This window comes from Salvia hispanica, chromosome 4, assembly GCF_023119035.1.
Source record: "Salvia hispanica cultivar TCC Black 2014 chromosome 4, UniMelb_Shisp_WGS_1.0, whole genome shotgun sequence".
NCBI classification, from domain to species: domain Eukaryota; kingdom Viridiplantae; phylum Streptophyta; class Magnoliopsida; order Lamiales; family Lamiaceae; genus Salvia; species Salvia hispanica.
Window position 1 is genome coordinate 26,650,098 of NC_062968.1, and position 17,266 is coordinate 26,667,363.

At 37.6% G+C, this 17,266-nt stretch overlaps 1 protein-coding gene and 1 long non-coding RNA gene across 3 annotated transcripts; both read left to right on the top strand.

Annotated features, from left to right (window-relative positions):
• The first annotated feature begins 3,178 nt into the window (after nt 1-3,178).
• On the top strand, nt 3,179-5,072 carry LOC125218249 (heat stress transcription factor A-7a-like). Of its 2 annotated transcripts, XM_048119886.1 has the most exons (3): nt 3,179-3,305; nt 3,394-3,639; nt 3,999-5,072. In XM_048119886.1, exons 2-3 carry the CDS (start codon nt 3,430-3,432, stop codon nt 4,692-4,694), a joined length of 906 nt encoding a protein of 301 aa, XP_047975843.1. In that variant the 5' UTR covers nt 3,179-3,305; nt 3,394-3,429; the 3' UTR covers nt 4,695-5,072. The 2 variants fall into 2 exon arrangements, with proteins under 2 accessions (XP_047975843.1, XP_047975842.1); XM_048119885.1 differs by having other exon boundaries at nt 3,205-3,639.
• A 5,611-nt stretch (nt 5,073-10,683) lies between these two features.
• Nucleotides 10,684-11,507, top strand: LOC125185354. Its single transcript, XR_007170115.1, has 3 exons — nt 10,684-10,815; nt 10,886-10,951; nt 11,186-11,507. It is a non-coding gene; the product is annotated as an uncharacterized LOC125185354 (long non-coding RNA).
• Nucleotides 11,508-17,266: the final 5,759 nt, after the last annotated feature.

Sequence of the window (17,266 nt, forward strand, 5' to 3'; positions counted from 1 at the left end):
TCTTTAATTTTTTATATTAAAGAATTTTAAAATTGAATAAAGAACTTTTCTTTAATAATAAAAAATTTAATTAAGGATCTTTTCTTGCATGTCACAAAATTAAGTGATAATATTGAAGGTCAAATTATATTTAGGAAATTCATCAAAAATATATAGTAAAGATATTTATAAAAAAATATTGAGTATAGGATAAGTTTATTAAAAGAGTTGAACTACACAAATGGTCCCTGGACTATGGGTTTATCTCGCCCATAGTCCCTGAACTTTAAAAATATCGCTTGAGGTAGTCCCTGGACTAAGGGTTTATCTCGAAATTGGTCCTTTTGGCTTTTTTTTGTACGAAAATACCCTTTGATATTATTTTGGGGGGTTTGGGCAATTTGGTCTTTTTACACTTTTAACATTTTAAATCTGATATTATTTTAGTTATGTACTAACTTTGATATTATTTCAAAATTATCATTCTTCTTTCATTTTGTTATCCTTCACTGAATTTTTTTTTATTTCAATATTAGATTTAATTTTATAAAATTAAATTTAATATTTAGATTTTTAAATATCAATAAATTTTTTAATGAAAACTATTAATTCATGGACACTATAAATATTGATTAAAACTATTAATTTTTGTTATTTAATATAATATTCAATTGAATTGAAGAAGTACAGAAAAATAATATTAATCATGATGGAAAAATAAGAGTTATTCTATTTAGCCTCCGTTCGGTTGTTATAATTGCTTGTGATTAAATATTATGAAGTTGACTAAAAATTTGATCATACTTAAAATTTTATATAGGAGTATTTTTGTTGAAATTTTCTAGTAAATTTTGATTGTTTTTAAATTAATAAACAAAAATTATATTAGTCTTACATTAGATGCATATTTATTTCAGAATTAATTGTGTTATATAATCTATTTATGATTAAAGCTATTTAAATATTGATTAAAACTAAGGCGTTGTCATACCTTATTGATTACATAGTACTATACACTATCAAATATTGATTAATACTATTAATTTTAATTTTTGCTATTTAATAATTTTTATAATTAAAAAAATTTATTGATATTTAAAAAATAAAATTTAAAATTTTGTAAAATTAAATTTAATATTGAAATAAAAAAAACAAATTCAGTGAAGGATAACAAAATGGAAGAAGAATGATAATTTTGAAATAATATCAAAGTTAGTACATAACTAAAATAATATCAGATTTAAAATGTTAAAAGTGTAAAAAGACCAAATTGCCCAAACCCCCAAAATAATATTAAAGGGTATTTTCGTACCAAAAAAAGCCAAAAGGACCAATTTCGAGATAAACCCTTAGTCCAGGGACTACTGGCGATATTTTTAAAGTCCAGGGACTATGGGCGAGATAAACCCATAGTCCAGGGACCATTTGTGTAGTTCACTCTTATTAAAAATATACCCTTTAAGGTATCAAGGGTATTTTTGTCTAGAAAAATTTGGAAATAGTAAAAAAGTATTTCAAATGATATTAACCCATAGTTGATGAACCTGAAATGATATTTTCAAAGTTTACAGACCTAAAATGATACTTTGACAAAGTTCGTGGACCAAAAAAGATGTTCCCTCTATTTTAAATATTTTTTCTCTCTATCTCTTACTTTACTAATTTTATATATAAATACGTGCTGAGTGTATATTTTTTAGGGACGGATAGAGTATGTATATTAATGATTGTATATGGTGGCCGCCGAAAATAAAAGTGTACGAGAAAATGTGTCTTACATTTGTATTTATTCCAAGTGTGATTTTTTTAATCACAAGCATTAGTCATTTATCATATCACCATCCAAAGTGAGTTTTTAAAAGTTATAGGCCGTTGACTTTGTGAATGGCCATAAAAATGGATTTGATTTTTTTTTTTTTATGATTTGAGGAAATTAAGGGGACAACTCTACAGTTAGCACAGTTGTTCATGAGAATTAACAATTTTATTTGGATAGCTTTACCAAACATTATTAGAAAGGAAAATATTATAATATCAATAATTCTACAAGTAATAGTATTTCAACTTTTCAAAAGTCTTAATCCATGAAGATGTTTTTCATTTATATTAGCATTATATACCTTTATAAAAACATGTAAGTAGAATAAATAGAGTGATGGAAACTGTCCCACCTATAGAGGTCCCTACAAATCAAAGCGGAGAATAGTCACTAGGCTCTTCGGTGAACACTGTTTCGGTGAACACTGTTGATAATTACCAAAAAATGAAAAGAAAAGAAAAAGTCTTTGGAAGTTGACCTTAACTCTTAAAAACTTCCATGACAAACATGTACTACTAACAACTGTTTTGATTTTGCTTAATTAGTCAACAAATATATTTGTCATTTTTCCTGATTTGCTAACAATTTTGCATTATGCATGTGATTTGCAGCTCTTTCGGTCAATTCAGAGTACTATAAACTATAATTAACTATATAAAAATAAATAATTTAAGCCAATTTTTTATCGCAAGTGGGAGGAAAGGTTTCCAATAGTAGAAAATGGCTAGCTGCGTATCAGATTTTAATTCAACATTAATAGAATATTAACTGATGATCAAGTGATCAACCACTAACTTCAACAAAAAAAATCAGATTAAACAATAAAAAGTCATTAATAAAAAACAGCAAAAATCAAAACTAGTTACTATACATCCCTAAATTTTATGAAACCGAAACCGACTATTCTGGAACCAATGACACACCCACAATTCCAAATCACCACCCCTCGATGTTGCGAAAAGATAATCTCGAAAGACTAACACGGCCTTAAAGTAATAATCCATCAATTATATTAGTACTATTATACATTATCATTAAAGCACCTTCCATTATATTTAAACACATAACTACCAACACCCATTTATATATTCGAAAACGAAATATATTTATATATAGAAAGTGAGGTGGAGGTTATCCTGATGTCAAAGTGGTCCCACCCAATCCACCAATCACATACCCCCAATCCATTACTCTAAATCCATGCCACCTCATCTCCCTATACCCCAACACACCACCCCCCAATTCCCTCCAGAAGTTTCCACTCCACCAATCCAAAGAACCTTCTAATTAAAAAAAACAACACTAAAATATTACAAGTTGCAATGGAAGGTTCAATCCAAAACCTCCATTTCTAGAACTTTCCAAGATAAATATCTCCCCTCCCTTCCTATATAAAGAAGGAAGCATCTTCTTTCTGTTCACACTCACTCCCAACTTCCTTAACCGTTTCATTTCCAAAACAGAACAGAATCGAACCCAACTGAAAAAAAATCAAATCTCACAAGCTGTCTGATTTTCTTTCCTTAATCGGAAATTCATGTTTTCCTCTGCTTTTCTGTTAAATCGCGCAACTGAATTAGATGTTTCCGGTGAAGGAGGAGTCGTCGTCGAGCGATGCGGCGCCGCGGCCGATGGAAGGGCTGCACGAAATGGGGCCGCCGCCGTTCCTGACGAAGACGTTCGACATGGTGGACGATCCGGCCACCGACGGCGTCGTGTCGTGGAGCAGAGGAGGCCACAGCTTCGTCGTGTGGGACCCGCACGCCTTCTCCTCCTCTCTGCTGCCTCGTTACTTCAAGCACTCTAACTTCTCCAGCTTCGTCAGACAGCTCAACACTTATGTAAGTAAATCCCCCTTTTTCTTTCTGTTTTCGATATTATTTTCATGAGAAGAATGGGATAATCAGATGCGTGTCTAGTCAATCAGAATTGCAATTGTGATTCGTGTCGAATCAAAATTGGATAAATTCTATGTCATTTTCTGCAATTGTGATTAGCTGAACACATCAGATGTCTAGTCAATTGGAATCGGAGAAGTATATGTTTTTAAACAAAGTTTGTTGTTGTTCTTCTTCTTCTTCATAAAGGTGTTGATAGAAGATGATGAGAAGCTTCAAAATCCAATTCAAGAAAAAGGTACTAACAAATTTCTCCAAACTCAAGGAAAAAACTAAGTGGAAAATGTGATTGATTGATGCAGGGATTTAGAAAGATCGACACAGACAAGTGGGAATTCGCCAACGATGCGTTTCTCAGAGGCCAGAAGCATCTGTTGAAGCACATAACACGAAGGAAGACGAGCCCCCCACAGGCCCCAGTCCCGGCCCAGTCTGCGGACCCAGAGGTGGACGGGCTGCGCCGCGACCGGGTGCTGCTGGTGATGGAGCTCGTGAAGCTCCGTCAGCAGCAGCAGGCGACGCGGGCTCACCTCCAGCAGATGGAGCTGAGGCTGCAGAGCACGGAGAGGAGGCAGCAGCAGATGATGAGCTTCTTGGCGAGGGCGATGCAGAATCCCGAGTTCATCACTCAGTTGGCTAATTGCAGGGAGAGGAGGCGGAGGGAGTTGGAGGAGGATCCCGGGAAGAAGCGGAGGAGGGCGGTCGAGGGGTCATCCGGGTGGGGGGCGGTGAAGGCTGAGCCGGTGGAGTATTGGGGGGGCTTGGCCCCCTCGGAGCTCGAGGTGCTGGCAATGGAGATGCAGGGGAGGGGGAAGGGGAAGGGGGAGGAGGTGGAGGCGGACGAGGTCGATAACGAGCTTGACGAAGGGTTTTGGGAGGAGCTACTTAGTGAGGGGTTTGATGAGGAAGTAGGTTTGGGTGATGGTTGTGAAGATGGGGAGGATGTGAATGCTTTGGCTCATAGGTTGGGCTTCTTGGCTGCACCTCCTTGGAGATAATGTACCGCTTCGTTTGCTCGTGATGACACGTTGGTGTGTCTTGTGAATGCTGGTCGGCCGGGTTTTGGTGCTCTTGAGATAATGTCAAGCGGAATCAGTCTTGGACTTTCCTACCTGACTGACGATAGTGGTCTCGGGTAATTTCTAATCGATTTAGTTTTGAGTAATGATTTAATCTCCAGCAATCGAATATCCACAAAATCAGATGCCACAAGTTTAGATCTAAAATGGCCGTTTTTTTTTTAATGTTAAAATTTCATATCGTTTGTTTAATTATGTTTGTTATGTTTACAGTTTCATTCACATTTTATGTCTCTTTAAGTTCAATGCAATTTTGCCTGATTATATAAAAGTTCAGTAGCCTTTTTCTGTTTTTTATATTTTAATTAAAGTCTTTCAGGTCACCATTCATACATGGTAAACAAATGTTCAATTCATGTTGTATTCAAAGAAACATTTCTACATAGGAGTATATGATTTCTAAAAGTGTCATGTCATATTACATTGGTTCACTACTAATTACGAGTAATCCAATTTTGGATAAGATTCCACAATTTTACAAGTGTCAAATAGATTGTATTCATCAATCATCATATGTAACTTCGATTTGGATCAATTTTGCGTTTTCAAGAGTAGGTAGGTAATATCTTGTGTTTGACACGTGTAATGCTGCAAATTGCGACAACCTTAACTATCAACATAGTGCTTTTGAATTCTAGTTTAAAATTTACACGTTCTAGTCTAACTAGTCAAACAGAAGAAATTGACTAACCAATGCAATTCTGTATGCAAAATGGTACTCCCTCCGTCCCGGCTAAGATGACACATTTCTTAGCCGGCACGGGATTTTAGGAGTTATTGGTTTAAGTGTTTAATTGGATAGAGAAAAAGTGGGTGTAAGTATTAAAATAGAGAGAGGAAGAAAGATGAATATTTTAATAAGAGTGAGAAAAAGTGGTTTGATGTATTAATTGGAGATAGAAAGTTTCCAAAAAAGGAAAAGTGTCATCTTAGTTTGGACAAACTAAAAAGGAAAACGTGTCATCTTAAGCGGGACGGAGGGAGTAGCATATAATGCCATATACCTTCTTAGTTAGGTTCAAGAATCTCGATACTTCGTACGTAAAATCAATAATCGAAATCATAATATCTAGTGACTGAATCCCCCTCACTAAAAGATCAAATCATAATATCAAGTGACTATCTAAACACCTAATAATCTCTCGATACTTTATACATAAAGTCAATGATCGAAATCACAATATCTAACAATTGATATCCCTCACTAAATAATCGAATCCACGATATCAAGTAACCATCTAAACACTTAAATAATAGAAATCATAAAATAGCCAACTCAAAATTCGAGACTTAATCCTCTCACTAAAGGATCGAAACCACGATATAAAGTGACTATCTAAACACCTCAAACAATAAAATTCATAGAATAGCTTACTCAAAATTTTAGATCTTTCCATTATCGAAAGTAAAATTTCTAAGAAGAGTAGCTACAGGGATGAGAATAACTAGTCTTAAAAAAAGAATCAAACATGCTCAAAATCAAGGAGCAAATCTCTTACCGTACAGTTTATTAAAAATTGAATATGTTTTAAGAATAACGCGTGTAACCTTGAAATAGTAGTATCGAAAAAGGAAGTGAGACATGATTTTATTTGTATGAATTCTAATTTTGGGCTGACACGTGGAGTGATGCAAACTGCGACAAGAATCAAGATAACCTTAAATAGTTTAACATAGTACACTATCTAGATTACACGCGTTGCCCAAATATAGGAAGAGAAGTAACCAAAGAAATTTTGTTTGCAAAATGGGAGCACATATATCGTGCATGTGGCGAATTAGCTATGAGCTACTTATATTTTTCCTCGAATTCCCAATTTTTTTTTCGTGTATTCTTCTCGTCGACAGCTAAAGGACTAATCTTTGTCCCAACGGTCAGCGTATTAAGCGGTAGGAGATTAGCCAAATGGTTGCGGACAGCTCGAGGAATAACCCTTGTCCCAATAATCAGCTAGCGCATTAAACGGTAAGGACAGACCAAAATGGTTGCTCCATTCACATGTGTTGAATATAATTTGTGTCTGGGTCTTTTATCCTTACTGGACTTGGCCCAGAAGCCCAACTGCTTACTCTTCACACCTGGATAGCTGCCACGTGCCTCTTCACTTGGATCCTGCTTCTCGGCCGTTGGATTGAGGGTTTGTGTGTTGTGTTTGTTAAGTGAGAATGAGAGCCATTTTCTGATTCACATTCTACACTCTACTCTTTCTCTCCCCACTCTTTGAGACTCTCTGATTTCTCTCTGCTTCTCTGATGGCTTCTCCGGTTGATTCCTTGAGATTCTTTACTGTTCTTGTGTGATTGATCTAGTGTGAGTTGTTGAGAAGGCAACTTCTTCGGTTGCTTAGCATTTGTGAGAACTAGGGTTTCTTCTCTGAATTGTGTGTGGTGAACTAATTTGGTGTGAAGGGGCGGCGTGGTGGAGGTATTGACAGTGTGAGGGTAGACTTCAGTCAATTCATCGGTGCTCCCTTGGATTCGGTTCTAGTTGAATAGATCTGGGCTATGTGGCGGGTTTTGAGCCATATTTTGTGATCTATTATGCTTTGCGTCGTTTCTTTTGTTAGTAATTGTTTAAGATCCGCAAGGATCTGGTTTTGGTGTACTAACAAGTTGATTGAGTGTGCAGGTTTACCAAGGAGTCAAGATTACTCAAGAACCCTATCTAGAACTAGTTACTGTAATTGTAATAGTTGTGAGGGATTTGATTGTAATCTTTGATACATATCAGTCGTGTGGGTTGGAGTTTAATTGAGCTCCCATAATGAAGAACAAAGAGGTCTTGGTAATTAGTGAATCCGCTCCTAGTCTGATCCCTACAGTGGTATCAGAGCCACGGGGGGGACTAGGACGGCACGCCAAGTCGCTTAAGGAGGTGGGCAAGTGGAATCCTCCTTCGAGTGAGGGTTCGTTCTGGTAAATTGGCTTGACCTTTGGTTTTTTCTTTTTCTGTTTATTGCCACCTATAGGCTTGGGATCTTGTTTTCTGGTAGATAGTCTCTAGCAAAGACTTAGGACTCTCTGTGCTTTTCTTTTCTGTGTTGCTTCCGCTGGTTCTTTTTCTCTGTTATATCATATTACTTGACCACCAAGCATTTTATACTTCCCATGTGACCCTCTGCGCCTTCCAGTAGTGAGTGATTGCGAGCTGGGATAGCCTTGGCCAATGTTGCTCGTGACAGTCAAGGATTTGAGGTCCTTTCTGTTGTGTGAAAGCTTTGTGACTGTTCTTGTGTTGCTGGTGGATGTCTCTGTGTTTTCAGGTGTGTAAGGCTTTGTGTTTCTATCTTGCCTCTTGAGTTCTTGCAAAATTTCTTGCTAAAATATCTCAGCCTGTGGGTTTGGTTCCCTATAATGGTAAAAATGATTTTGCTATTTGGAAACAAAAAATGAAGTGTATTTTGATTCAACAAAAAGTTTTCAAGGTTGTTGATGGTTCTTTACTTGAGGATACTGTTTAGGATAAAAAAGATGAGATGAATGAGTTGGCTAGGGCTACTATAGTGTTAAACTTGTCTGATTCTGTGATTAGGAAAGTTGATCATGTTGAGTCTGCTTCTGAAATGTGGAAATTACTTGATACTCTGTTTACTGAAACTTCTATGTCTACAAGAATGTACCTGCTTGAAAAATTGTTTAAATTTTTGCTTGATCTTGCTAAGGACATAGATGACAATGTTGATAGGTTTCAGAAGCCTTGTGCAAGATATTAAGAGATCTGGTGACACAACTATAGATGCTTACACTAGTATAACCCTAATGAATGTCATTCCTGATTCTTATAGTGATGTTAAAGCTCCCCTGGAATTAATTGTTAGCTCCCTGAAATCCAAGGAACTTGAACTTAGGGAAAGAGCTGCTGATAAGAATGCCTATAACAAAGTGCTTAATGTTAGAGGTAGGTCTACATCCAGAGGGGGAAATGAATCTAGTGGTGGCTCTAACTCAGGTAATAATGGCAAGAAAAAGTATAGATCTAGGTCTAGAAGTAAGGATCCTAAGACCTATAGGAAGTATTTTAAATGTGGGGATGTTGGGCACTATAAAAAGGAGTGCACCAAACCTAAAAAGAATAAATTCCAGAACAATAATTCCCAGGTTGAACCTCTTGTCAATGTGGCTACTTATGATAATGTGTATGACTCTGTGTTCATGGTACATGATCTGCCATTTGTGAATGCTTCTCTTGCTTGCCCTTTTACCTCTAATGATTGGTTATGTGATTCTGGATGTACTTATCACGTAAGTCCTTTCAAGGAAGTGTTTTCGAGCTGAAACCTGTAACCAAAACCTATGTGTCAATGGCTGATGACAAGAAGTGTGAAATTCTTGGAATTGGCACTGTGTGTTTGAAGTTTGAAAATTGTTATGTGCTTAACTTGAAGGATGTGAGATATGTTCCTGATCTTTGCTATAATTTGATGTTATGTACTGCTCTTGAAAATGAGGGTATAAGGGGAAAATGAGGGGAAAATTGTATGAAAATTTGCAAAGGATCTATGTGCCTGTTCAAAGCTAAAAAGAAGTGTGGTTTATATGTCTGTACTGCTGTGCCTCTTACATGTGAAAACGCTTTTGCCAATGTTGTTAAATCTGATAAAACTATGTTGTTGCATAATAGGCTTGGTCACATGAGTGCAAAAGGCCTGAGTATTCTGAAAAAACATGCCATCCTATCTGATAATGATGTTCAAAGTGAGTTGCCCTTTTGTGATTCTTGTGTGCTGGGTAAACAACATAGAGTTTCTTTTCCTTCTACTTCTGCACCTGCAAATGTGAGTAAATGTATTCTGGAATACTTGCAAATGGATGTTTGGGGCCCTGCTTCTGTGTCTTCTCACTCTGGATGTGTTTATTTCTTGTCTGTGATTGATGATTTTTCAAGAAAAGTTTGGTGTTTTTTGATGAGACATAAGTCTGAGGTTTTTGAGAAACTGGAAACTTGGAAAATCTCGATTGAAACTCAAACTGGCAAGAAAATTAAGGCTATTAGAACTGATAATGGCATGGAGTTTTGTAATAATCAAATGGATGATTTATGTGTTGGTTTTGGAATCAAAAGACATAAAACTGTGCCTTATACCCCTCAGCAAAATGGGGTGCTGAGAGAATGAACAGGACTTTGCTTGATAAAGTGAGATGCATGCTTTCTAAGTCTGGTTTGTCTAAAAAATTTTGGGGTGAGGCTTTGTTAATTGCTACTTATTTGGTAAATAGGTCTCCTTCTGTGCCTCTGGTTGGTCAATGTCCTGAATATGTGTTTTATGGAAAGCCTCTTAACTTTTCTCACCTAAGGGTCTTTGGCTGTTCTGTTTTTGTGCATACCAAGTCTGATAAACTTGAGCCTAGGTCTAGGAAAGGTGTTTTTCTAGGTTACCCTGAAGGTGTTAAAGGTTATAGAGTCATAATAAGTAGGGATGTAGTCTTCAATGAAGATGAATTCCTCTGCTTAAGTGTAACACCCGCCTTTTTAGCACCTGTTCACGTTGAATTTTATTTTGAGAACGAGCAAGTGATGACCTTGATTAAAACACTGTCTTTGCTTTGATTAGTTGCGAATGGAAATAGTAAATGCTTGTTTTGGTCGTTGATTAATTGTGTGGTGAAAATAGTCGACGAGATTGTCGGGAGAATCGTCGATGGAAAAATTGGGCGTTCGTCTAAGTATTTAGAATAACACCAAAGTACTAAAATAATGAAACACCACAATTTAATTAATATACTAAAATCTTATATATTTCGGGTCTATAACTTTTGTCTATTATTACTCTTTCCTAACTCTTTTATCCTTATTCAATTAGACTATTTTAATATAGTCATTTATTTCTAATTCTTATTATATTACCGCAGTCAACATAAAATCTTTCCCTAAACCCTTCCACACGTTTTCTTCTTTTCAATGCTGCCGCCACTCCCTAAAATTTCTCCCACAAACAAATCAAATCTCTACCTTATATATATCTCTTTCCACAACTGTATTTTATTTTATTAGCGCCGTTCTAGACCCTATTGCAGTGTTCCTTTTTTCTCTTCCGTGAAGGTAATTTCTTCTCCTTCCATTGAGTACGAAAAACCTCCATATTTGTTGATTCCATAATTCGATATTACAGTGGGAAGGAGGAATTGAGAGTGTTGTAACTACCGTCTGTTTGTGCGAACCTTGCTTCTTCCCAAAGGTATATCTTTTCCTCAAATCCATGCCATAGATTCATACACCACAGTAATCAGATTTGTTGAAATTCTTGAAAAACTTGTTGAATGCTACCTTCTTGTTAAAGCTCGATCTTTACTGCCATTGCAAGCATGCAAGTCTGTCTTTTATCTCCTTCTAATCTGAATTCTTGGAAATATTTTTTGTCTGCCCAAAATGTTTGGATCGAACGTATTATAAATTTTACTAAAATGTTTAGAAAGGGGAGCAGGGGAGATAAATGCTTCCTGACGTGAACGGAGGATGTAGTGTTGAATCTGTGATTCCAGAGAGAGGCGTGAGAGAGAGATATGAGAGATGGGAGTACTGCTCCTGCTCCAAAATTTTGTGTGAAGGGACCGAAGGAAAAAGATGAACTGGGAGGTGTAAGTGCTGAGAGTGTATTAATAAATATGGTTTGTTCATGTATTTATTTGAGGCAGAGAAAGAAAGCATGAATTACAGTAGAGAAGGAGAGGAAGTTTTCGACAGTTTAGAGAAGGGAGTGTATAATTATTTTTTTTCTTTCCAGCCATTTTATTAAAACGTGTTGAGTTGAGAATACACTAATACATATATATATATATATATATATGTGGTGGCTGGGCAGTATACATACAAAACTTATTTTACTCCTTTTACCTTGTTTTGCAACGTGTGTTGGAAAGGGGAGTATATACGTGTGTTGATTAGGGAGTATATTGCATTAAATTCTTTGTATAATAGGCTTTCTTTTGTTCTTTTGCGATAGAGAGTTTGACGTGAGTAGGTTGCAGGGAGTAGTAGACGTGTAGTATTTGAGGGAGTAATATAGTATATTAGTTTCATTGTTATCTTTTGAATAGTTGTTTGAGAAAGAGGCGTGTGACTGGGGGGTAATTATGCTAAACTCTTTTAATAATTTCTCTTTAATTTTATGTAGAGTTGAATATATATAATTAAAATAGGTAAGCAAGTGTTGGGAATGAGTATTTACGTGTTGAGGGATGGAAGTATAGTTTTTAAATAATCTTCTTTTCCTTTTGTAAGTATAAACGTGTGTCGTGGGAGTATATTAGAATATATGTTGATGACTGTTCCCTTTTTCCTAATTTTAATTGTGGAGCACTACTATATGGTTATATTATTTTGATGGGACAAATTAATTTAGGGACAAATTAATTTAGGGTATAATAGTTTTAAAGTGGAGAATTTATATTAATATGTACACATGTGTTGTAAATACGTGCAGTAATGTGGGAGAATGTAAATATTATGTTATTTAATTTAGTTGCTATATTTTATAGTTAGATTAAATGGTAAATTCCTTGGTGGACTGTTTTAATTTAATGCTTGAAGCAGTAGAAGGGATTTGTCTGGCCATTTGTACTTCGCGATGATTTGAGTTGAGAAAAGAGTTTAGTTTTGGACTATATTATTTAAATTCATAAGTGTCCCTTGTACGTGAGACTAAAGCCGACGGATGAAAGTATAATTGTGTTGATGCTGTTTTGTTTGATTGATTATATAAAACTCTTGATAGAAATGATGAATGAATAATTTGAGCGCGCACACACACTATTTTTTTTAAAGTCGATTGAGCAAGACGGGATGATGTTGGGAAAAATGGGTTATTTATGACTTTTAAGTATTTTGGATATTCGTGTCTTCATACTGACATTTTCCTTCTTGAACGCTTCCATTGTGCTTTTCTTTAGAATTCTTTTAGCATTGAGAGTAAACACTTTTCAAATTGTTTACATTCCACTTTTATTTCCCTTTGAGTTGGGACTTTTTAAATGATAAATCTTTGTTTTTTTAAGTTTTATTATTAAAATATTTTGGACCAATATGTTTGTTTCCCGTTTTCTTCCACGCGTCTTTAACCCTTCCCTAGTCACGATAAACTGTGTTTTCTATCCTTAGAAATGCGGGTGTGGCATTAAGATTGACAAGTAACTCAGATCCTATAGATGTGGACAATGAACCTCTTAATGAGGTGAAGTCCACAGTCTCACTCACTGATGTGGAGTCTCTCAATGATGCTCCCAAGTTAGGGGTGGAAATCGTGCGTGTCGGAGGAAACCCAAATGTTGTTCATGATAATGTGCCTGCCCAAAATGTTTGTGATAATGTGCCTAACTTGCATGATAGTCCTGCTAGAAATGCTCCTCCTGTTCCTGTTCAAAATGTGATTAATAGCCCTGCTGATATTCAGAATGCCATTGATGCTCCTAACTTACAGGATTATGTGCTTGTTAGAGATAGAGCTAGAAGAACTAATGTAAAGAAACCTGTTAAGTTTGATGGCTTTGTTAGTTTAGTTGCTCTTATAAACTTAGCTTCAATGTGCATGAATCTGATGGGGATGAGCCCCAAACTTATAAGCAAGCTACTAAATCTAAGTTTTGGAACCAGTGGCATAAAGCCATGTTGGAGGAGATGCATTCTTTAAAGGTTAATTTTACTTGGTTACTTGTACCTTTGCCTCCTGGTGCATCTGTGGTAGACTGCAGGTGGCTTTACAAACTGAAAAATGAGGTGGAGGGCCTAAGGTACAGGGCTAGACTTGTGGCTAGGGATTTACTCAACATGAGGGGGTAGATTACACTAAGATCTTTGCTCATGTTGTTAAATTTACCACTGTGAGGTTAATGCTTGCCTTATGTGCTCATTTTGATTGGGAATTAAAACAGATGGATGTTAAGACTGCCTTCTTGCATGGTGACTTAGATAAATCTATTTACATGTAACAGCCTGAAGGTTTTGTTGATCATAAGTTTCCTAATCATGTTTGTTTGTTGAAAAAGGCCCTGTATGGTTTGAAGCAATCTCCCAGGCAGTGGAACATCAAGTTCAATAATTGTATGCATAAGTTAGGTTTTTTTTTTTTTTTTTTTTTTTTTTTTTTTTTTTTTTTTTTTTTTTTTTTTTTTTTTTTTTTAATCGAACACCTTCACGGTGGAGGGTTTAGTAGGCCCCTCATCCCATATATATCAAGGAAAAAACGTTTACAAACAGTCAATCCCAAAAGTGAATCAACTCCAAAAACAGGAAGACAATACCACCACCAGACCCCCATAACCCCCTCTGATGCAACAAAAAAAACAAAACAAAAAAAGCCTAAGCAAACAACTCCAATAAAAGGAAAAAATAAAAACCCCAACCATCGATCTCCATTAGAAGCGGAAGTTCGGAAGCCCAAGCTGATCCATTCGGCATAGCGCTTTCACACGCGCCGGAGCCGACTCCCTCGTATAAGAAGCCTTTACCTCAGATTGCACGCCCATCTTTGCCAGAAAATCCGCAGCCTTGTTACCCTCCCTAACTATATGAGATATCTTCCACACAACACCCTTCAGCTCCTCCCTAATCTTGGCTAGCTCCATGCACAACCCTGCCTCTCCAAGATGCTCCGACTCCAGCCAACGCACCACAACATCAGCATCAGACTCTATCCAAATCTGACTGCCAAAAAGTTTGGCCAAAGACACTCCCATGAGAATTGCAGAGACCTCCGCTTCCAGACTCGACCTACTATCCAACCTTGCAGCAAACGCTGCCATTATCTCACCCTCACTATCCCTAACAACACCTCCAGCCCCTGAACTCTGTGATAAAGCAAGAAAAGCCCCATCCACATTAATCTTGATCCAATGTGAGTCTGGCGGACGCCATTGGACCTTGACAACTTTCCTCTTCTTTCCCACCCGAAACGGAACACCCCTCACATCCATCTTCGGACTACAGTTTTCCCAATCCTTCGGCCCCAGGACATTAGCAAGCAACAAGTTCCTTAGATGCGCTAACACCCTCCTAATCACATTCTCTGCCCCAAACGCCTTCTCTCTATGCACACATTCATTTCTCTCCGTCCAAATAAACCACATTATTAGACACGGCAGCAACACACACAGGTGATTGCTAGATCGAATGCCAAGGTGTCTCTGCCACCATCTAACTCTTGCATCCAAATTCACACCCTCTTCCACAAAAGGTGGAACCCGGGGGAACCAACTCCCAAAATGCAACCAAACCGCTCTAGCAATATCCCCATTCACAAACAAATGTAGCCTAGCCTCCACATCCGGCTTTGAACAGCATCTACATTTTGAAGCTAGATACAAACCTCTCCACTGTAGCTTCACATCTACCGGGATTCTATTTGCCATCAGCCTCCACATAAACATAGATATCGACGGTCCAATACTCTTTCCCCAAATTAATTCATGGATCAGCCGCCTTTCTGACCTCTGTCTCACTAGCTCCCATGCCGAACACAAAGAGAAGTCCCCATTAGCTGTAAGTTTCCACCTTGCCCTGTCCCTTATTCCCCTATCAAACGGAATTTGCAAAATCTTCCCTATAACCTCATCAGACAATCCCACCTCATCTGCCAGAATCCTCAATTCCACTTCACTCCACTGATCTCCTTCCCATAGTTCATTTACCATCAGAGGAGGTAAAATAATACCAGGATTACACCCTTCTGCCAAAGAGCCATTCAAGACCCAAGAATCGTGCCAAAAATTAATGTTTCCCTCCCCCAGAACCCATCTGATCTGGTCCCTGCAAATGCTTCCCACCTTAAACATCCGCCTCCAAATCGGACTAAACCTATTTGATTTGTAAACCTCCATCGGGAAAGATCTCGAGCAGTATTTCTGGAACATGTATATTGCCCATAACGACCCTTGCTCCCGAAACCTCCACCACATTTTGATAGAAAAAGCCTCCACAATGTCAGCCAACCTACGAATACCCAGACCTCCCTCCTCCGTTGGTAGACATACCCTTTGCCATTTTATCCAGTGTGTTTTTCTAGAAGAATTACAAGAACCCCATAAAAACCGAGCCAACACCTGTTCAATTTGATTCAAAGCTCCCTTAGTGGGTTCAAGCACCTGGAAAATATGAATAGGAATAGCCCCTAACACACTCTTTATAAGAGTCAACCGACCCCCAAACGACACGTGTCTATGACTCCAACCATGAATTTTCACAGAAATCTTGTCTCGAATAAACATAAACAAACTTGTCTTTTTTGGACCTCTAAAAATTGGAACCCCTAGGTAAGAAAAGGGGAGACTCCCCTGTTGAAATCCACTTACTTCCGCAATTTCCTGAGCCCAAGATTGGTGCTTCTTGTCGAGATAGAAACAACTTTTCTCCACATTCACTCTCTGCCCTGACACCTCCATGTAATGTTGCAGACACTCTTTCAGGCTTAAAATAGCAGATCTCTGAGCTTGAGAGAAAATAATAATGTCGTCCGCATATGCCAAGTGCGAAATCCCCATGGTATATCTAGCTGTGCGGTACAACCTCTCCTTCCGTCCCAAAATAAGACGATCAAGCAATCTAGATAAATAATCTGCAGCTATAATAAATAAAGAAGGAGAAATGGGGTCCCCTTGTCTGAGCCCTCGAGAAGATTTAAAGAAACCAACAGGGCAGCCATTAACTAGCACCGAAAACCAACAAGAAGAGATGCAATTCTCTATAAGGCTTACCCATTTATCCGGAAATCCCATATGTCTAATAACTTTCAGCAGGAAAGGCCATTGCACGCGATCATAAGCCTTTTCCATATCCAGTTTTAACACCAAATTTGGAGAAGACACCCCTTTCCATAGCTCATGAAACAGCTCTTTTGCTAACAGCACGTTATCACTCAGCAGTCTTCCTTTAATAAAGCCACTCTGGTTCGGTGCAGCTACTAGAGGGATAAGAGAAGCTAACCTTGAAGAAAGAAGCTTAGAGATGATTTTATTCATAACATTGCATAGACTTAAAGGCCTAAATTCTGTCCACCTTGTGGGGTTTTTTTTCTTCGGCACAAGAACAATAAGGGTGGCCGCAATACCCCTTGGGATCAAAGTTCCCTCAAAGAAATCCCAGACCGCCTCAACCACATCTTTCCCAATAATAGTCCAACATGCTTGAAAAAACAAGGCAGAGTACCCATCAGGTCCAGCCGCACTTTCCGCATTGATGCTAAAAACTATCTTCCTAATCTCTTCCGCTGATGGTGCCTCCACAAGATACTCCTTGTTTACATGGTTTGGGAGCGTTGCAAGAATCTCCAGATCAGGCTCCCCCAACGACCCCACATCTTCTGTGAGCAGATTCCTAAAGAATGATTCAGCCGAATTTCTAATATCAATATCTTCTGTCAAAGTTTGATCTCCTTCCTCAATCAAGTGAATTCTGGACTTCACTCTTTTTTGTTTCACCCAGCCTTGAAAAAACTTCGTATTTCGTTCTCCCTCTGCCACCCATTTCAAAGCAGCCTTCTGTCGCCAGAAATCATCTTCCATTT